The 23,283-nt window shown below is 36.5% G+C and overlaps 1 protein-coding gene across 1 annotated transcript; it reads left to right on the top strand.

Annotated features, from left to right (window-relative positions):
• Positions 1-4,145: 4,145 nt before the first annotated feature.
• LOC764185 (GRIP and coiled-coil domain-containing protein 2) lies at positions 4,146-12,887 on the top strand. Its single transcript, XM_001200412.4, has 7 exons — positions 4,146-4,653; positions 5,432-5,554; positions 6,314-6,472; positions 7,043-7,158; positions 7,911-8,016; positions 9,615-9,746; positions 12,622-12,887. The coding sequence occupies exons 1-7, from the start codon at positions 4,375-4,377 to the stop codon at positions 12,685-12,687; spliced, it is 981 nt and encodes a 326-aa protein (XP_001200412.3). The 5' UTR covers positions 4,146-4,374; the 3' UTR covers positions 12,688-12,887.
• The last annotated feature ends 10,396 nt before the right edge of the window (positions 12,888-23,283 follow it).

Raw genomic sequence — 23,283 nt, 5'->3', positions numbered from 1 at the left:
TCCCCTCTCTCTCTTTCTCCTTCTTTCTCGCGCTCTCTCTCTCTCTCTCTCTCTCCCTCTCTCTCTCTCTCTTTCACTCCCATTCTCCCTCTTCCTCTCCCTCTGTAATCAGCTTATTTTCCTCCTCCTGTGTGCATGTCTTGGTGCGAGAAGCAGAAATTATCCTCACACATTGGAGATAATTACCTGACATGTAAGGCCGCGGGCCCCCGCTGCTTTCTCGAATCAATAGGTGTACCCCAGATTGTGTCATCCTCCCATCGAGATTACAACCCGGCAACCTTGCCCTTGGAGAAAGTAGAAAGAAAAAAAGAAAGGGAGGAAGAAAGAAAGAAAGAAAGAAAGAAAGGAAGTAAAAAGAAAGAAAGAAAAAAAGAAAGAAAGAAAGAAAGAAAGAAAGAAAGGAAGAGAGAAATAATGAAAGAAGGAAAGAAAGAGAAGAAAGAAAGAAAATTAGAGAAAGAAGAAGGGAAAATAAGCAAGTGATAATGATTTTTGTGCCTTTTATCTCTCTCTCTCTCTCTCTCTCTCTCTCTCTCTCTCTCTCCCTATTTCTTTTTTATCTTCCACTTTCTTGTGTTGATTTATTTTCAAACCTGTATGCGCGTGTGGATGCTTTAAAAAAAAATGTTTGTTTGATTATTATTGTTATTTTTTTATTATTTATTCTATTTGCCTGTTTCTCTGATTAGAAGAAAAACAATCGTTTTTTATGAAAGTCTGAATGACGATGAAACTCTGATTTACATAATTTAGTTATTTTCCAGTGCTCAACCAGTCAACCATGACTATTTAAAATGTTATGGATCTAAATATCTGCAATAGAGATAGCAATTGTTTGGGGTTTTTTTTTTGGTGTCATCATGTTTTTTTTTTTTAATAAGCTTATTAGGTTTCCCCAAATATCACAAATGAACATCATAATTCATATTAGGCCTGCAATTAAATAAAGGGCAAGGTATCACAACAATTGTTCGCTGTTTTCTTTCAATTTTAGACATCCAGGACGAAAATTCAACGATTTATGTTCGAAGGGTTGATTTTACACTGTCGCTCATAAAGGTGGAATATTTTAGTTTTACCCCAATTTATGGAATTATTTTAAAAATTATTTAAAAATAATAGATCTAGATAATAGTATACATTCTCAGATTTTATTGAACAATAATTTGCCAATGTGTGTTTTGTGGGACTGCTAATGCATGTGTATGCTACTATGCTTATTAACTAGGGGACCTATGTCCTTAAGTCATAAATGACGGTAATGAGGATTAATGCCCCACAAAAGGGCACTAATATAGCACATCGACACGGTTTTGATCCTGGGGCCTCACAGTTACGAGGCCATTGCTTTGTCACTGAACCATGACTGTACGCAGCGGGGGCTAGGGTAGGGGGCAGTTTCCATAAATAAAAAAAACACAGAAAATGCAATAAATTTTCAATAATTTATTGCATTTTACCCCGGTTCCCAACATAAACAAATCTTCTGTGTGCCCATGCCTTGAGCCATAATGCATAGCCGTCCAGAGGATTTTTTTTTACAATTCAGGGTATGAACCTCCTCTGCACAGATACGCCACCATTTACAATTTTAGTCCCCTTTGGTTTTCTCGATGGTCAACCTTGCCTTTATTCCTTTCTCAATGCGAGCCCTCTACGTTGCTTGAGTGATTGAAAGCTTGGAGTTGCCTTAGCAGCGTCTACGTGATTAAGTACGATCTAAACGATTGGTTGGAGAGGAACAATTAGCAGAATATTTTCCAAGCCTCAACCAATCAGATCAGATGTTTCATAATAAATGTTGTAGCACCGTACGCATTGATCTCGCATCAAAACTTTCCTGGAAGTTCGTCCTTTTTGGCTGTCGTTTCCAGTCCTTAGTAAGACCATTTCGATAATTCAATTACCGCAATTGATGAACATAGTTCGAACAAGGTAAACAAGGTTAAATTTTAATTGTAAGGCTATAGGTTTAGACCTCTAGGTCAAAAAAATTACTTTGACTCGGCTCATGGGTGTCAGCGGGGCCGAGGCAGAGGTACTCAACTTAGTCCCCGGAGTTGGGCGGAGCAGAGGCTTGCACTCAGCCTGGGCGTAGCTCCAATGCCCTCGGCCCTCCCGATCCCGTAGCCCGTTCCAGGCCAGTCAATGTCATCGAACGTAATTAACTGTCGAGTTTTAAATATCCTCTACCATTGATCCCTAAAACTGTTAAAGGCGACGTTAATTTTACTGACATTTCAGATTTACTGGAACGTTTCATGCATTTTTTTTGTTGTGACTTCGATCTAGACCGAAAGCTTCAGTCTCTATAATCGTCGGTTGTTCCACTGAGACTAGGGTCTACGTCTAGCTCCACTAGACCTCTGTGATAAAAAAAAACTGTGATAACGCCATTACGAACGTGTAGATGGCGCACAGTTTTTCCTTCATAATCATTTTGCCTTCGGCGTAGACTAGAAGGGATGAGATTGACGGCAGCGAGAATTTAACACGGCTTGCAAGATTTTCAACATGGATGTCGATTTTGACCCATAATTTCTTTAAAAGGGACCATTAAACGGATTATTTCAATCAAGTTAGTAAGTGGAACCGATGTATTATAGCCTAGGCCTAATGTAAAATTGGATATGCACGAGCTAAAATGACATTTTGGGGGATTTGGGGGGCATAACAATACGGCCGTGGCAAGTTTGTTCATGTTTGTGGGAGGGGCCTAACGGCTAAAATCTAGCCGTGATATCTTCAACATAGGCTGGCATAGGCGATCGTTCAGTCTCTATAACCGGAGGTCTAGTGGAGCCAGACGTAGTCTCAGTGGAACAACCGACGGTATAGAGACTGAAGCTTTCGGTCTAGTTGTGACTATGCTATGATATGAGTATGAATAGCTATGATTGAATGAATCCGGGCCAACTCTGCTCGGCCCAGGGCCAGGGGACAACTCGGCCGCGCTGCAAAAACGTTCATTTTTTGTCGTTTGACCCTAACCCTAAACTTGCAAAATCTGACCGTTCTTGCAGCAGGGCCGAGTTGTCTTTAGTCCGAGTTAGTCCAACTCTGATTGAATGACCGGGCCGAGTGACATGTCGAGTGAAATGTTGAAAATGAGAAAATGTATGAAGGGGTGACCAAAGTTTGTGGACATTTTAGAACATAGACTATTACAAAATGTGATATTTGATCTTTGATTTCTCATATATTCTACACAAAGTTATTTTGATCTAGATCTATTTCAATTATTACCAAATGAACGGCAAAGTATTTTACTAGATCTACAGATTGGTTCAACTAGAAAATTTATCGTCGAAGGATTTCGGAGATATCGCGATCTAAAAATTTGATGTCTGATTGTGCGTGCGCGCTGCATCAAAAAAAGTCATAAAAACAAGGAAACCTAACTTTACGCATGGGGGCTTATTTATCAAAAAATATGATTCATCAACAATAAGGTAATTTGCAAGGCAAGATATCATACAATCAGTTGGTACCACTTTTTACTTACAATTTTGAGGAAATCTGCTCTCAAATTGAAGATTTTCAGACCCTTATCGGTAAGTCAATAATTTTTCTGAACGGACGCAAATGATTGCAAAATTTGCCGATCTTTTGTCAATATATTTTCACAATTTCGAACCCAATTCCAAAGAAAATTTCATCTCTTGGTCATTTGTGTTCCTCTTTCCTTTGGTGATATCAGATTTTCGAAATCTTACTGATTTTTTGAGATAGCGAACTTTAGCGAAATTTATAATAATATTGAAATTGTTATCACCAAAAAATGAAGTACCCTGTATCTGTGAGTGAGGGCTTGAACATGGTGAAGTGTAATGACAACCAGGCAAGAATATTGCATGATCTACATGTAGGTGTTCCTGTAACTGTGCAAAGGGAACAGAAGTTATCTTAGAGTTTTGTTGTTGTTGTTTTGTTTGTTAAATGCCTTGTAAACTTATATCTAACTGTTACATGTCCCCTTCCGTAGATTCTACTTTATGCTTCATTTTTTCAATTTTAGATCTGCTGTAGTACTTCAAGTGTTTAAGTCTAATGAAGGACAAGGCTTCAGTTTATTACCCAAGCATTCACCATGTTACACCTACAGCAGAATGGATGCAAGAGAAATGTGTAACAGTTGGTGATCAACATTGACCTGCAAGCAAGATGATCTATTTTCATGGGTTTCAAAGATGGGATAAACTTCATGATACATGTAGTTTTGAATGAGGAACACAGTTTTATGAAATATATGCTCTCTGGAACATGGAACACAATCGTCGCCTGGTGAAAGTCAGCAGAATTTTGTGCTGACCTTGATGTGAATTTCATCAAGTGATCTACAGCAAGTGTGAACACAAAGAGACGTTTAAGATGAGTACACACCACTCCAGATCTTTGGGGAACGTGAAGGTGAGCAAGGGCATCATGTTCCCACCGTTAACCCAGGCCCTCAACCAGACCAACCGCTCCTACTTCCAGGAACATAACCTCATGATCCACGGGGATGGGGTCAAGGGTGCCCCGCCAATGTCACCGCGAGGACTGGAAGAGGAACTTCGGACACGTAGGGGGTCATCGACCAGACCGATGACCTCGTCAAGAAAAGAACAGATGAATACTAGGGCTGCAGAAGAACTAAAAGAGCTACAGGTATTGTATGATTTCCTTTAAGCCTGTCTGCACTAGTTTGGCGAGGGGGAATAAGACCTCCATGTGAGGTCACTGACAGGTGGTTATCTCATCAAATCAGCTCTCAAATAAAATAAGAGAAAGAGGATCATGGGGGACCAACAGGCACTGATCAGGCATTGTTTGCTATTGGAAGGAGCAAGTAGCTATAAGTAGTGTTGTGGGGCTTTAAACTTTTGATAACTTTTACAGTATACTCAGCCGTGGTACACATGTAAATGAAGTACCGGTATACACAAAGTTGGTCAAGATCAGGAATTCGATTTTTTTTTTTGTTGTTGCCTAATGATGCATCTAAAAAATTGGAATTCAGTTTTCTTCAGATAGACTTACAAGCTAAATGAAACGAGGACAAAACTCTCAGGGTTATCTGACTTATCCAGCCAAGTCTGTGTTCTATTTTCTAATTTGAGACTTACACGCTGTTTTCTTCTTTTTATCATCCTGCAAAAGCAAACCAAGTATGTGAGTAGTTGTAACCTCAAAACATTTTGTGTGTATGTGAGACATGCCTACAGTAATTATGTAAAAGGAACAAGCCACAACAAATGATATTCATTGAAAACCAAGGAAGTCTAATATATTTGCAATTATAAAACCAGTCTTTGTGATTGAACTTGCTCTTGGGTAGATCCATGAATTTTCCTAAATTGAAAGATGTAAGATCATTCCATGGAACTATATTAGGAAATAAACATGCCTGAAAATAACCTCTGATTATTTCTGTCTTTTACTACAGGGCAAAGAGAAACAGTATAATAAAAAGATCAACAATCTTCAGAAGGCTGTGGAACAGCTTCGTCTAGAAGTCAACATCAAGGAAGAGAATCTAATGAAAACAAACCTCAAACTGCTACAAATCGTGAGTTAAATGTGAACCCAAAGCTTTTATATTTCATACCTTGTGGGGAAGGCCGAAAGTGGTGGGGGGGGGGGGGGGGGTGATGTACATGAACACTTATACGAACATCGAATATTATTCCTACATTGTTTGTCTATGATATACATTGACTTCACTTTGGCATTTTAGGAAGAACATTCATCTTACTTCCATTAAACTATGAAACTCTATGTTGTTACGATCTTACGTTCTTAGTGTACTAGCAATAAAGAGCCCAAGAATCAAAAGAAACACGCTTTAAAACAAAAGAGGATTATAGATAGTTGTTGCTTGTATCTGTTTCCAAAACTCTGACCTTTATTCTCCACTCAAGACCTTGGGGAATAATGACAAACTGGTAACATATAGAATTCAGAAATCATCTCAGCTAGCACTAGAATTCCCCCCCTCCTTTCCCTTCACTGGAGGCAAATTTTTTCAAAACTGCTCATTGATTCTTGTTCGATGAATGCTATATAGGAGGAGGAACATTCCTATTTTATGAAGAAGAGAGATCACTCACTCTGGCAGTACACTCCTGTCCCCTCCCCCGTAGGCTTATATGAATCAAATTCCTATTTAGTCCTGTTTGGTCTATACTTTCCAGAAGAAGCATTTCCACTTACTCTACGAAAAAGAGAAATCATCTCACGTTAGAACCTGACAGCCCAGGCTTCCCCTTCAATGCGGACCTGTATTGTATGAAATGCTATTGATTCTTGTTTGGTTGATGTTTTCTAGGAAGAACATTTCCGGTTACTCTACGAAGAGGAGAAATCCTGTCACGACGTTACGAGGCAGGAGGTGACTGAAACCAGAATGGAATTAAGGGAGAAAGAAAACTTTGTTGAAGCTTTGAAACAGAGTCATGAACAGCACACACAAGAACTCAAAGAACATGTAAGTTACTACCCTATTCTCCCCTTCCCATTTTCCCTTCTAAATTATCCCCTCTCTTTCTGCTGTGTCAATTTTGTTTTCATAAAAACACCTCAAATTAGGATAATTGCATGGTATTGCCCTCGTTGTGGTTTATCTCATTAACGTTTGCTTCAGACCCAGCCCCCTCCCCTCTCCCCAAAATAAAAAGATACACCACCAGCAACAATAACACCCAACAAGCAATAAAGAAAACCTACACATGTTAATGAGCAAGCAGAATTAGCAAAAGTTTCTGCGCACACTATGACCTTTGTTTTGTGTTACAGTATGGCCTCTTACATCAATATTTTTGTAATACAATTTAATACAATTTCCTTAAAATGGCAACATGAACATGAATGATTAAATGTTTAAGATCTCAGTTATCTTTCTTCTTTTTTTTTAGTTTGTGGGTTTGGTCAATGTTTATTCTATTCAAATACACAACCTTGTAATAGAAAAATGCATGAATTACATTAAAATACTAATGTTGCCAATTTAGGTGAAAGAAACGGTTAACAATTCAGCCCTTGAATATTTTGTCAACAGCACGATGCACAAGTAAAGGAACTCAAGGCTAAATATGATGCAGAGCTAGCTGACAAGGACAGACGTCTAAATAATCTCAAGAAACAAATGGCAAGTCATCTGAAAGAAAATTCACAGTAAGTTCCATTTCTTCAGGTATGGAAGAAAGCTTGATGATTAAGATTTCAGAAAAATTGAACTGTTGTGTTTGTTTTAATTTTGATGTTCGGTAGATGCATCAATAATGTTGTGTGCAATGAATATATATTATTCAGATGCAAAGTTAACAATATGGTGAACGTTTGTGTCAATACTGATGGTGTTTAAAGATAAAGTTGAGTTCTGGTCATGCGATTGCTTTGTGAAAGAAAAGATGTGGAATCAATCAGAAAATGTTGATCATGGAGCATAAGTATTGGTGTGTGCTGCAGGGTTCTGGAGTCATCTAAATGATAAGAAATTAGGCCCAGTCTTGATAACAAGCACTGTACCCAGAAAGATATATATGGGACTATGAAGGTATTCAAAGAGCCATGCTTTTCAGGGAACAATTTTTTTCTGTGATGTTCTTCCACACTTGCATAATAACAATGATAATGCTCACAAATTATTTCCACTTCTCCCCAGCACTCAACCTTCTCTGTAAGTACTGCAGTTATTATGGGTCATTCAGAGAGTGAATATTAGCAATGCCAATGAGACATATAAGAATTTACAAATGTATACCAATCTTGAAAGATAAATGTACTTCAATTTCATGTTGATCTATTCAGTACATACACTGCCATAAACATATTTAGGCTATTTACCACTACTGCAACTTCAAGCAAGGAAAAAGAACAGTCAGTGTGAAGTGACTGACCATGTTTTTCTTTTTCTTATTCGGCAGGGAGAGACAACAGCAACTGGAAGAGCTCAGCAAAGAACTGGGAAAGATGTCAGAAGAGGCTCACATGTTGAAGAGTAAACTCAAGGCAATGGCAGCAAAGAATAAGGTACATACGTTTGCACTATTCACCAAAAACATGATGCATAAATCTTGACCAATCGTAGAGCAATATTCTAAGTATGTGGAATATAATGAAATCTAATTGTTGAAGATTTGAATGTCTCCTGTAACTTTAGGGAGATAATTTGTTCGTTGTTTTTAAAGATAGACGTTGGGGTGGTGATGGATCCCTATGTATGGGACACAAGTTTTATGCTAGGGATGGAAATCTTCATCATCATATTCTACATGTATGTTGATTCATAAAAAGTTGAGACTCTGACACCTTTACCTTTGTATTAATTCATTAAAAGCAAGCCAATATGGACATATATTTTGTCATCATTTATTTCAGTCAAAGAAAATTGAAACCATATCAACAACAAAATATATTATGAGTTGGTAATCCCACAACAGTCAAAATGTTTGGGGAGCTGAATATGTGAGGAATTAGTTTTCTCAAGTGACCATCACAGTTGTTACACAGCTTGTCAGAGATTCTTGAACCAAAGCAAATCATTTGTAGAAATTAAGTAATAATTGACCTATACATCTAAATTCGTTATCTAGTAATAAATTTGAGGCTTAATGCTCAGATGTTCTTACCCAAATTGGACTGATTTTTTGAAAAATTGACAAATCATTCTTTTTCCAACAACTCTACGGTGCATCTGAATGGATTCTTTTAAAAGTAATGTAGATTATTGGACTGAATGTTAGCCAATTACTCATTTTATGTCAACTTGTTGGTAGAGAAAATTGGTGATGATAATAGCACTATTAAAGTGACTCAGTAACATTGCCTCAGATTCTGAAACAAAATCCTGAATTTAGCTCATGCTGCAATCATAATTATAAACCTTTAGGTCAGTCAGGAATCCCATGGCTTTTACAAGTCGATCGCCTGTCTGATTGTAAAGATATTTAAGATTGGAAATCGAAATTTCATTTCTAGTTTTCCTAACTGTTTTTATAACACTAGTCTATTGGGGAAAATGAGTATGGTAAAATCGGTCACTCAAAGATTTTACTTTTTTGAGGCACTTCATGATCATTTTCAAGTGCAATTCTTTTCGGGCTTCAATATTACACCATATCACAGACACTGATAACATGTAGGACTATGCATCTCAGATTTAACATTGTTAAACGTTGTCTTTAAAGGTAAAGACTAGTTTTGGAAAAGCCCCCCTCTCAAAAAATGAAATGGAAGCTCTTATTACCAATGATGTGAAAGAATATGTTTTGACTAATACGGGATGATACAAATTTCGCTGAGAAACTGCCTACTAATTTATATATTTGTTAAATTGTTATATCTTTTTGGACCTGATAGATATCGCGCACGTGTCGTGTAATCCCATATACATCTTTCTGAGTACAGTGCTTGTAACTTTACCAAAACTAGGCCAAATTTCTTATCATTTTGATGATTCCAGAGCTTTACAGTACACACCAATACTTATATGCTAGATGATCAACCTTTTCTGATCGATTCCACAAGGTTTCTTTCACAATGCAATCGCATGACCATAACTGGTCTTTATCTTTAATAACAAAGAGGAGCGTATTATTATAATGTCTCTTTTCTGTTGCAATTTTCAGGATGGCTGTTCAAATTGTCCATCATTGAAGGCAGAGGTAGCATCCAAAGTAAAGCTGGTCCTGGAGAGGGACGCACAGATCAAGCAGCTCATGGAGCTCTGTAAGAAGTTTGAAGTCCAGTTATCACAGCAGGTTAGTGGAACGTAGCTGGTCAAAATTTAGACATACCGTAAGGCCTATAAAAAAAAAAGATGTTGGAATGCCCTTCAGGTGCCAAAACATGGGTCAGTCGGTCTGAAATTTTTTCTTTTTTTAAAAACTTTTCTGTTGTTGTTAACTTTCTCTTTAGGCTGATATATTTCAATTTTTTCCTTTAAAAAAAAAAGTTTTTAAAAAGCCGACCATCGATTTCAAACAATTTGTGGTGGGTCGCAAAGGGCAATACAACATCTTTACTTTTTAGGCCTAATCTTGAGTTCTGGTAAAAAGTAACAAACTTCTAGTGAGTATTACAAAGTCAATGACATCTCCCAAAGGAGTGGGGGGAGACACATAATTGCCATGTTATGAGTACTGTAGGTAAGTGGGGGTTCACAAATAAGTTTTTAATTAAGATAGTATACCCTCTATCATCCCTACCAAAAACCCCACATTTCACATGTCATTCACACAATTGATACATATTGCATACTCATCAGGTAGTGTTGTGCAGAGCTGCCAACCATTCCGTTTTTGCCGGAATTACTCTGTTTTTTCCTCCAAATTACGGTATTATGTTTTTTCTTCATAAAATATGTTTTTATTATTTTTTTTTTTTTTACATATCGCATGTCAAACAACTGCCCTTAAATGGTGATTTGATCACAAATTCAATAGAAAACTAATTTTAAAACATACTTGAAGAGAAAAATATTCTCGAAAAAAATGAAATGCCGATAATACCAAAATAACCACAAAAAAATTACCTGCTTGTATGAAAAAAATAGCATGATGAATGAACATTACTGCATTGGAAGTGTGTCGCGCGTGGTTGTAAGTTTCGATTTTATGAATTCCTTTTTTTTGCTTGAAATTCCTTTTTTTGGCCATCATGATTCCTTTTTTTGGTCGCACAAGGTTGGCAGCTCTTGTGTGCATTCATCCTGTATGTCATTTAAATTTCATTTTCGTTTAATAAAGTTGTCCAAAATAGTGGGATTGATTACTATACCAGTTTTTGTTTTTGTTTCTAAGAAGTTGACAGGAAGGTCGTGTGTGCCTTGAAGTGGCTTTGTAGATTCCACAACACTTGTCCTAACTCATTCGTATCTATTCCTACCCTCAGAGCATCTTGAAAGAATGCTATGTTTTGGTACGTGAAGATGACAGCTCAAAAGAATGTGAGTTAGTTTCTCGTGGATGAAAGAAAAACTCTGCTCCTCTTAACTAATGAATCTGCCTTTGCCCATTTTCCTATCGGTACCAATTCCTTTATACCCAGAACCCCTCTGTCATAGTTGAGAAGAGATTTGTTGCTTGTGCCCTCTCCCAGGCTTGAATTTTGTTAAAAGTATTAGAAAGAAAAAACACATTTGTGTACAAGACATGATTGCAAATGCTGTGAGTACGTGTAGTGTAGTTCAGATTTGTGAATTTTCCTGCTGTGAAATGATAATGATCACAACATTGACTAGTTAGAGCTGCCAAAATTTCATGTCAGTTTTTCAATCGATCCTCACAAATAATGTGCAATTTTTTAGTATCTACCTGCCATCATAAATAAGGAGGAATGGGGAGTTTGTTGTTGGTTTAGTTAGTGTCAAACCCTCTGACTGTGGAATCAAAGAGGCCAACTATCATAAGCAAAGATGCTTGATTCGATAGCATTGATTCGATGCTTGATTCGATGCTTGATCAGATTCAAGCTACTTTTCCCATTATATTGAATGTCACATGATGTGATTTTGTGTAGAAATGTTCAACTTTATATATGTGTATTTGTAGGGCTTGTATGGTTTTTTGTTTGCTTCGGTTGTTATAACAGTTTTCTTTGGGGCAAAATAAGTTTATGTAATTTCAAATTTGTATTATGTTCATCACATTTTGTTTAATTACTTTCTGGGGAGATACCTTTGATGCAGATACTCTGACCTTCGCCATCAATAGTTTGATTTCCCTGTAGTCATTTTTAAGCAGCCTTGACGAGGCACGCGGACTGTTGTTTGTTACCTTTTCAATTTTACACGATGTCAACGCTTGCATAGTGAGCGCAAAACTCGATCGAATAGCTAAAGGTTCAACACACCAAATTTGGTGCATGGGATTGTTCTAAAAAATCATGCTGCAACAGATTGGCGATGCATAAATAAAATGTGTTCATTTCATAAATTATTCTGCAACAATGTTAATTTAAGGGAAATTACAGACACGATCATAATGTGTTAATTTAAGAGAATTCACGCTTCCACCACTCTTCGGTTCTACAATTAGGTCAATTGGGTCCATTTTGTGACTTCAATGTGCTGTTTCGTGCCTACAAAATATTGCTTCCGAACATGTACCGTCACAGATTGCGAACGGCGGCAAAACAAGGGCGAACGCGTTTGACTGGAATTCTGCTTCAAAAGTGACTGCATACGTCACAGTCCACTAGTGAACGTGCAAATCGAAAAGTCCCTATTATGATGTGATGTGAAACAAAACCAAAAACCGGCCCCAAAACCCCTTGATCTGGCAGGCGGAGGGTGATGAGTTGTCCACAAAAACAAGAAACAGGTTAGTATCACCCTCTTCTTCAGTGGCCAGATGTGAGAGATGTTTAAAATTAAATCCGTTTCTGATGCAGACACACATAAGGTAGTCTGCAACTGGCCAGACAGATATCAAAATAACCTGTTTCTTGAAAATTGCGTCTGTATTGTTGCTTCGAAACTGCGCATCTGTAGTGATGCTGTGTGTATGTAGCAACAATGCGGCTCTGTCATGTCTGATCGAGAATACAAGAGGAGAATCATACTATTATTACCCTAACTATCATTTCTTTTCAATCTCGTTGATTTTGTTTGTATCATTTTATCTGTTATTACAGGATGTGATTATGAAGCAGTTCTCCAAGGATAAAGGCTTCAAGACATCCTATCAACCAAAGAAATGAGCAGAGAAAGACTCTAGCGTTTTGGACGCATTTAAACATCATTTCAAATATAAGTCGGTGCAGGATTTCAATAGGTTTCTGCCAAATGAAATGAGGATGGGCAGATGCCTGGTTTGTGGTAGAGTGAGTCACTATGAACATGACGGACAAAGAAAGCGGACAAAATATACAGTTCCTCATTCTCCCCCAATAATTGATGTGGTAGAGAAAGGAACATCCCTTCACTGCTATGATGTAAAAATGTGTAGAACATAATAGCAATGAAGGGATGTTCCTTTGTCTACCATAGCAATTGTTGAGGGTAGAATGAGGAACTGTATATTTTGTCCGCTTTCGTTGTCCGTCATGTTCACAGTGAGTTCAGCATCATTTTATCAAGACCTCAATGCAGTACTCAAGAAATGAAGAGAGTCTTCTCGTTTGTGACATATCAATTCAGATTCAGATTCAGATTCAGATAAATTTGATTGGTCCATTTGGAAATTCAGTTATTGGCATTACATAAAGCAAGTGATTTAAGCGTGATCTTATCAACAAACAAACAAACGCCACAGCATAATAAAGTATTATGTGCTTCTCATTTCTCAGACAAGTAAACGTAGAGACTTACCCGGTATGTTGCCATTCAGTGGTGTCATTTTGCCCCAACTGCTATTGGACACTGGTGGTGCAATATTTTAATGAAGTAAAATTTGGACTAATTATATTTGTTATTTTATTCCTTACATTCCATGTGCTAGAAGCCAAAGAAGCCTTGAAGAAAAAAAAAACTAGACCATTACTTTATGAAGAGCACTTGAAAATTGCTTTTCTGTTTAAAAATGTACGTTTTATAGTATTTTATAATTAAATTTATAACAATTTAAGCGTGAATACAAAGTGTATTATTAATTATTCAGTCATTTTCTGTGTGCCTTAATATATAGTTTAATGCATCTTATCAATTTGTATATATATGAATAGCACCTGAAGATATTTTTCTTATAAAAACATACAAATCTTAATGTATACATAAAATTCCAGAAAGCTATACATAACATGTATACACTTCACATCTACATTTATAGACTGCAGACTGTGGACATTTTATCTTTGTACATGCAATATTATTCACAGTATTCTGTTACTGCACAGTGTGGACTATAAAATTTGCCTATTTTTAACTGCTGGCTGTCTCGCGGCATTATCAGTATTATATTTCAATTTATTTGTCATCCAACTTTGCTTTAGTTTTATCAGAATGCTTCTGGATTTAATATTTTATTGACAATCCTTGTTGTTGAAAGTCTGGAGACAAAGGGTCTGTATAATACTGATTTTTTTTGTTTAAACCAGTGACTGGGTTTATGCATTTGGCCAAATCGGCTAAATTGTAGACCCCGTATCTGGTTTAACTGAGGGTGTGTTTATTGACCAAATTTTTGGCTAGAATCGGGTTTCTCAAACGTCTTTCAGGCAAATTTAGAAGGTGATAAACGCAAAGCCTTTTTTAAAGGTCTTTAGCTATGGGCATATCTAAAGACACAAAAAGGTGTGTTTTGAATGTGACATACAGCCAGAATCACGTTTCTGAGAGATGATAAACGCAAAGCTGTTTTGAACCCCACATACAAATCGGACCACCCAGGTTAATTTCCGGTTCGGAGGCTAGCGTGCGGGCCATGTGTTGTGTACAAGCATGTGTGTGTAGTTGACCTCCGAGGAACTGTCTGCTTCCTGGGTCAAAACAGCTACGCAGACACAAGGCCTTTATTTTGAATCGTGAAGAGACGATAAATGCGACATCAGGCAAATCACTTTCGTATAGTGGGGTTCGATAGTGGGGTTTGATAGTGGGGTACGATATGTACATATCTAGTGGCAAGACCCAATAAACGCAGCCAAAATTAGTAGTAGTAGAATACTGGTAGGTAACATGACGAGTGATGACTAAGTCTTCCATCAAGACTGCAAACATTCTTCCAAAGAGCTACTGTTGTATTATTTGAAATGCCAAGAATATATGTTTTTATGATTTGTTTAGTTAATCTTCTTGTGAAAGAGACAATTTCTTCAGCTCAAATGTAATAGAAAAGTGAGAGTGAATTGTAATTGTAGAAGGAAAATTCATTGTTGAGTTCAATTAATGGTTCCTGTAATATTGGTAGAATAGGGCTTTCTTTGTTCCGACATTTTACAAAAGTTAAACTGTTGCATTTGCCATTACATTTTACACCCCTAAAAATCCATCAAATAATGCTACTGTATGGGAATATTTGTCATTCCTTCAGATACTAAAACATAATTTGACAGATAAATGAGACCTCACTTGAAAAAAGAATGTTGTGAATGTGTCTTGATAACATTCGGGTGTACTAGTTTTCTTAAAACTTAAATTGCATTGTCTAGGCATGAGGACTGCCATACATAGGTGAAAGTTTAAAAAGAAATTACAGTGAAACCTGTCTATAAAGACCACCCAGGGAAGACAAGAAAAGTGGTCTTTGTAGGCAGGTGGTCTTTAAGTACAGGTTCCTTGGCGCTAGTGTAGTTCCGTATCCATTTTTTAGCAGTTTTATATTCATTCTTAGCAAAGAAAATTTAGCCCAATATTTTGCTAATATTAATCATAATCATATATTGCATTTTCAATGAAAAAACATTTTCAAGGGAAACAAAAAATGTGGTCTTTGTAGACAGGTAGTACAGGTGGTCACTAAAGCAGGTTTGACTGTACCTGGTAACCTCAAAGCTGTCTAGTACCATTCATATCTACCAAAAAAGCAGCTATCATTAATACCACTTTCAGTCATTTGGTTTTCATTGTTTTCAGCATTAAATTCACGTTTTCTATAAATTATAGTCTCTTTGGTTCTTGCTATGGTAAAGAAGTTATGATAGCAAGTTTGGAGAAAATGTCAGATGCCGTCCATTGAGTTAAGTGCAATTCTTATTCCTCATGATTTTAGTGTAAATATTATAATGTAAATATTGTAAGAAGCATGTGTGCTGTGTTAGTTTCATATTTTTGCCTCTAGAATTTACTTGCCAGGGTAAATAGATTTTTGCTTTTTATTCTATTTCCTGCATAGCCTTCAACATTAATTTTGTATGTTTTGCATTAGTATTATGGGGTTGCGTGTCAGGACGCTTAACAGGTTTAAGCCTTCTCGTCTGCCCTCGGAATTCACAACAAATTCGCACCAAATAGATTTATGAAATATGACTTGAATTGTTGTTGTTCTCAAATTACTGTTTGAAATCAAACTGTCCGGACACATAACGTTTGTGATATAATAATAATAATAATTACAGTGCTTATATAGCGCCTAACACTTACTTTGTCAGAAGTCTCTAAGCGCTCTACAATGATGCAGCATAATTACCCTGGCTTTTGCACTAAAGTTCAAAACACACAAACAGATGTCTGACTTTTTACCAGTAGGAGGATAATTCAAATTATTTCATACAGAAGTAATGCACATCCGGTTCTCAACAGACATATAATTACACTGGATTTTTTTTTAACAGCTGCATTTACATACATGTACTTGTTCACGTACATGCTTACCCCCTCCCCCACTCTCTTTCCATGCTCGATTTTATATTGGACAGCTTGGCTTTTTACAGCACGCGTAAAGATAATTTTATTTTGTTAGATGATGTCATCAAATTCATATTTCATTTTTCTTTTAAAGATTTACGACGTTTTCCGCCAGAGCTTTTATCAGGAAAATTATTCTTGATCAAAGAGACGTTCTCAAACCGCAAAAAAGTATTTTTATGTAACATTTATTAAATGTTATTTTATATGTGTACCTCTTTATGTGTCGTATATTGACTAAGATTTCAGTTACTTTTACTCATTTTTATATTAAGTCTATTTGTTAATAGATTATTTCAAGCAAACTATATGCATTGTCTTGTACTTTTGTTTTTGTCTTCGATTGATAGATGGATGGATGGATGGATTTGTTGGTTGATAATGATTGGCTGTTTGTTGAGATATAAGTAAATAGATGATTCGATTGGTTGATGAACAGAAGGATGAATAGATTAGTGGGTCATTAAATGGCGACTGGCTGGAATGCTCACCAGGGAGTGGAGAATGTGCATACCTTGTGTGCGGGTATGTCTGAATCCGATGACCGGGGTAATAATATGTTCAGCGCCTAGAAACAAAATATTAGGCGCATTATAAATGTGAGCTATTATTATTATTATTATGAATGGGTATTATTAATTTATTCATTCATATATTTACCATTTTTGGGATGCAACATCCATATCAGAGAGAGTGACGATCTTCATAGGGGTCCAATCATAGATTGATGATTGAAATAAATGGATAAATGGAAGGATGGATACTTGAGTCAGGGAGGTGATAGAGAAGGAGTGGAATCAAGCCGCTCTCCTTTGACCCCGTGCTCCAAGCCGCCGAAAAGTTATGCGCCAATAAAAGAGCGCATGAAATATCAGGATTAAGAATTCCAGCATCAGAAAATAGTATCCCAACAAATGTTCACTGAGTCCCTTTCAATGATTTCTCATCAAAATGTGTACTATTCCCAATACCATCCCTATATAAAGCTGTTTGTAATTTACACTGAAATTGTGCCGGTAATTTAATAAATGTGAAACTGGTGCCTGGCTTCCGAAAGTCCCCGCAGTGGAAGCGTGGTGTGGCCGAGCATGGAAATTCAAAGCCCAGTGGAATGTTACACATCCCATTGTTACGCTTTAGAACTCACGCATGCATTTGAATAAATTACAAGAGTTTCCACTCCTTATTTTATATTACCTCCCTGCTTGGGTGGCACCCGGGGGTGGCACATTAGATGGATGGCTAGAATGATGCCTCAATAAACGGATATGATTAAGTACAACTGAATATGATTCAATATTATTGAAACTGTATTTTAAAAAAGATGTGCTTTCCCAATCCTGCCTTGAATATTATGCGGTTGTCTGAGGTCAAATCAGTCAACTCTGAATTAATATACAATGAAACCTGTCTATAAAGACCACCCAAAGGAGACAAGAAAAGTGGTCTTTATAGGCAGGTGGTCTTCAAAGATATGTTCCTGTAGCTATGTTTCAATGAGAAACCATTTTTAAGGGAAACGAAAAATGTGGTCTTTGTAGACAGGTGGTCACTACAGCAGTAACAGCAGGTTTGACTGTATTAGATTAGCAATCTAGCTTGCCTTCATCCCATTCTCTATCTAGCTTCGTTGTTTATTTGTTCGTTTTTCCTCTCTACTGCCGAATCGTACTCCAAAATACCCCCCTTATTAAAAATTTGATTTGAAAACTTAATATAAGAAATTTATTTTGTCAATATTGCATTCCCAAACTCATTACCTGTCTGTCTACCGTTCTAAATCTCTGAGATATCCTCGAAAATCCAATAAACCGAAGCAACTACCTTCTTCGTATGTCTTCATTAAAACATTATTATGGGAATCTTCATTGTTCCAACCACGCCCTCTCTATACAGCAAATAACAAGTTATTTCACAAGCGTATTTGAAAGAGGGGCGTGCGGATGTGTTTCGGGGGGGGGGGGATTTCCACTCCTGACAGAGTTTTAAGAAAGAAAAAAATAGGCATATTCTATATAAAAGTAATTAGCAGCTTAGGGAATAACACAAGTTAATGCAAAATGACCAAATGTTGACGCATTATCACAAGATTTAGATGTCCCTTCCCAACATACTTTCGACCATTCAGGGAAATGGAATGTTTAGTTCGATCTGTTCTCGGTTGCACGTCAGTCTCGTTGGTGTGACTGAGCTGTAAACTGAACTATCACAAAAAAATCACAATAAACTGAGATGTTTTGCCCCCCCACCCCCTCTCTCCTCTTCCTACCACGAAGAGAATGTCTGGGTACGCTACTGTTTTTATTCATGTCCCTGTATCTGTACTTTTAATATCCACGTTATACGTTATACATTTATACGCTTCACATAATCTTCGACCCCAAGCTTCAAATCAAATCGTGTAATCGAATGAATATCGAGTCATTGGAAAGAAATATATCGCTTTATGTGAAGTCGTGACAACATTTATCGCCTCAAGAATCAATTTCCGATCATCTTGTATTCATGAAAACGCGAGAGATTGCAGCTTAACTTCCGCTAGAAAGGTATCACTGAAAAGCATGTAATTTGTGTCCCAACGGATTTACTGGGATTTCCCGTAATCATGCATCCTAAATTAGTGGGATTTTTTTTCTTTTTTCTTTCTTTCTTCTCCTTTTTTTCCTTCTTGCTCCACTTTAAAAAAAAAATCAACATTCTTTTGTATAAAGGGAGAGATACTTTCTTACACGTGTTTAGAATAATGCGGCATAGAAACTAATAATAATAAACATACATCCTTTAAGGGAGAGACAGGTAGAAAGAGAAACGAGAAAGAAAAAAAGAAGAAGAAGCAATTAATCATTAAGACATCAATATCTTTTTTTTGTCGATTTCCCCGGAGAATTCGACATCTTTAATAATAAATCCCTTATGGTGATTTTCTAATACCAATTTTGTCTTCTTATGGAAGCTTAATACTTTATTTGCTGCGTCCTTCTTTTTGTTTGTGTGTCTTAAATAATTGTGTACTTCTCCCATTTTGTTGATTCTTCGGTTGTCGGTTGTTCGTGGTAATCTTGTTGACTTTGATCATAAATTACGACAACCATCGAAATGTCACGGAATCAGTGTTTACATCAAAATTTCGCAAGCATGATTATTGGAATTGCAATAACTAGCTACGATAATGCCGAATGAATCAGATAGTACAATGGCCTTTCGTCTTGAATCGAGGGTTTTATTTTACCTCTCTGTTAGAGGTAATATTGAGGTATGGTGTTGAAGATGTATGAAAACATTTGAGTGCATGAGAAATCGTTTGCAAAAGAAACTAGCTAAATATAATAATTTTACACTGAAATTGTTCGACCGTGATGCACAGCTGAACGGGACATACCAATAGATAGACCAACATCCTACGAGTCAAAAATATAGATCAGAGATAGAAAATACACTAACAAATAAAAATAAAAAAATTAAAGAGGACAAAAGGAACATCGGAGGAATGGAGAAGCAGTAGAGGATTGAAAGATAAAGAAACAAATAACCGGAATGAATTGAAGACAATATGAAAGAAGGGATGAAATAAGAATACAAATACATCGGAAAAGAGATAAATTGAAATGCCTATGGATAGGGGAAAATGAAAGGCCGGAAGGGGAAAAGAAGGAAGAGAAAAACAAATGAAAAGCAAAAGTATATTCTATAACACACATTACCGATCTATTGGTTTCTTGGTCTCGTGGGCTGTCGGCATCATAGCCGTCACTCTCATAGGCTGTATCCCGAATGAAGACTATTAAGGCCATAGATATCGCCCTTTCCCCACAAAGTCTATACAGCAATATTTATTATAAGTGTATATTTAATTGCATTGTGTGATATCAACAAAGGCATCATGCAGACTGTTACCACCTTTACCAATTCTTTACACATTCCATATCGCCAGAATGGTTTCTCGATGTAGCCGTGTATGTGACACCATTCTGTCCGGCTTAATTATTGATTCAGATCAAATCCCAGCCATGGCACAAAACGTCATTTGAGATCTTTGACAAAACATTATATCCTCAACAAAGCTTGATCCCCTTGTTTCTTACTTTCCTTCCTCATACTCGCAGGTGTGCGCATTTCCTTTGAAAAGAAAGGAATATGCCCGTAGCTTTCCGTCTGCAAGACCCCTGGGATAAGTCACCTTATACTCAAAAAAATGTTTTATTGAACTCTCTTGTAGACTGGTCTCAAAGGATTTATGAACAGCCTTCCAATGCAGATGTCATTCCTCCCTCATCCTTTCATATCAACAGCAAAAGAGGAGAACACTTTATCGAAGCAGCACAAACATGAAATAATGCAATAGTATTTTCATAACTATCGTGCTCATGATTGCGAATGATGTTTACTGTGGGAATTGACTCAACGCATTGTGACGTCAGTGTATTTTCCATTTGTAAAAGGAATGTTAGTTACTGTATGTTAATCGCATTTGCTACATCAAAAGAAGAAACATTTCCACTTTATCCGGCCTGTATTTCAGAGATCGGTGTCTTGACTTGTTAATCAAATTATAATTTCAGTCAAAATACAAGCCTTTTATGAAACCATGGTACTGACAAGTTGCTGTAAACACGTCAATGTTATGACAATTATGTGACATAATTCTCAACAATACAGTGAAATAATGAATAACTTTTAAGAGAGTGATTGACATTTAGCGTACAGATACAAGAAAGTAATTGGATTTAGAACATCATATCTTTCTATAAATAACAATACAATTTATTTTTTGGGAAACATAAATAAATTGAAATTGAAATTAAAAAAGGGGGGTTAATGAACGTATAATTTATTAATATCCCTGAGGGCGTCATCTCATATAACTCAGTTATTGTGCCAAAGAAAGGGAAGTCGTGCAGCGTTTGTGAGTAAAGTTGCGAATGTATTTCTTTCTTCTATTTTTTGTTTCGTCTCCTTCTTCTTCTACTACTATTACTGTTTCTTCCTCTTTTATTCCGTCTTGCAGTCTTCAGAAAGATTTCATAAAATATCGACCTGCGTTTCATGAATATCACATTATAAATGCCAAGTTGAACGGAAGTTCAAAGTAAACGTGATTTCCCAGGAACACTGCCAATCATATAAAAAAAAACATCCAAAATAAGCTAAAACATATTCATGGCGATCGACTTCCAAAAGTATCCCACAATAATAGAATATAATTAGATTTGTTTTTACGCCTCTCTTCAACGGGCTTAATAAAATATCGACCCGCGTTTCATGAATTTCACATTTTAAATGTCCAGTTGAACGGAAGTTCATAATAAACGCGAATTCCCAGGTACACTGCCAATCATATTAAACATCCAACATATATAACTAAGAACACATTCACGGCGATCGACTTCCAAAAATATCCCACAATAATAGAATATAATTAGATTTGTTTGTACGCCTCTCTTCAACGGGCTTAATAAAATATCGACCCGCGTTTCATGAATTTCACATTTTAAATGTCCAGTTGAACGGAAGTTCATAATAAACGCGAATTCCCAGGCACACTGTAAATCATATTAAACATCTAACATTTAAGCTAAAAGCACATTCACGGCGATGGACTCCCCAAAAAGAAACCCACCTTAACAGAATATAATCAGATTTGTTTTGCGAGAGGTGTTACAAAGCCTCTCTTCAACGGGCTTAATAAAACATCGACCTGTGGTGCATGTGTTTCATGACTATTACATTATATATCTTCTGTTGAAAGGAATAAATTAGATTTCCCAGGCGACTGTAAATCATGTTTTACATCACATGATCTCAGGTAGACAACCTAAAAACCAATTTACGGTAACTCAACAAATCCCAGATGAACTGGAATACTTTTGTACACAAACTATACTGTGAGAGATTTGTTTTTCTTTTGTGCGTAGGTGGTAGAGCGTTTCTCCTTCCAAAACGTGTCTTTCTTTCTTCCTTTATCTAAAACATGTGGGTAATATATGTAGGTATTTTTTGTCATAAAATGTGAATAATTGTTGTTGTTTTTTCTTTTTGCGATTAATCGGATTTATGAATGGAATGTTGGACGTGATAAACGCCAGTTTTAATAGCTCTAAAGAGCACTAGTGTAAAGCATTTGTAAATTTGTATGCAACTATTCTTCTTCCTTCTTCTTCCTCTCCTTCTTCTCCTTCTTCTTTTTCTTCTTTCCTTCTTCTTCTCCTTCTTCTTCTTCTTCTTCTTCTTCTTCTTCTGCTTTTTCTGCTTTTTCTGTTGTTTTTTTTTGCTTCTTGTTTTTCTTCTCCCTTTTCTTCCTCCTCCTCCTCCTCCTACTTATTATTCTTCTACCTGTTGTTCGTAATGTTGATCTTCTTCTTCCTGTCATTTTTCTCTTCCTTTCTTCTACTTCACCTCTTTATTGTTTTCTTCTTAATTACTCAAGCATGCTAATGTTTAAACAAATTACGACCCCAACCATGCGAAATGCATTATTTTGCAATACGGATAATAGGATAGATTCAACCTTAACCATCGCTGTTAAAAAAACAATTTCAGTCGTTTTAATATATATAATATTAAGATGGTGGTATATATGTAATGATAACTTTCATTTATGAAGTGGTTTGTTTTTTCATAACTGGATTGTATCCCATATTTCTAATCAGATTTATAAATGCTCCTTCAAACGAAAGAATCTAATAAACGCCATTCTTAAGCACTCTGTAATCTAATGAAATCAAATCTAGCGAACCTCTAAAAACAACTCACAGCGACCCAAAACTTGGCAAATGAACTGATTTAGTTATCACGGTTATACGGATGTATAAACAGGGAGAGTTTGCAAAATAAACAAATTACCCGCTAGAAAATGATTTCCAATGTATGTCTGAACCGGGAAAATCTGTCTTACTACTTTTTTTAAAGACCATTTAGTTGAGACCATTATTTGACTGCTTGAACACAACTTGCAATCTGAGAGGTTGCATCAACAAATTTTAATCGTTTGAATGTAATATACAATTGAGTGTCAT

Source organism: Strongylocentrotus purpuratus, unplaced genomic scaffold (assembly GCF_000002235.5).
Source record: "Strongylocentrotus purpuratus isolate Spur 01 unplaced genomic scaffold, Spur_5.0 spur5_scaffold_2, whole genome shotgun sequence".
NCBI lineage: Eukaryota > Metazoa > Echinodermata > Echinoidea > Camarodonta > Strongylocentrotidae > Strongylocentrotus > Strongylocentrotus purpuratus.
Note: the sequence above shows the minus strand (reverse complement) of the source record. Positions and strands in the feature narration are given on the sequence as shown.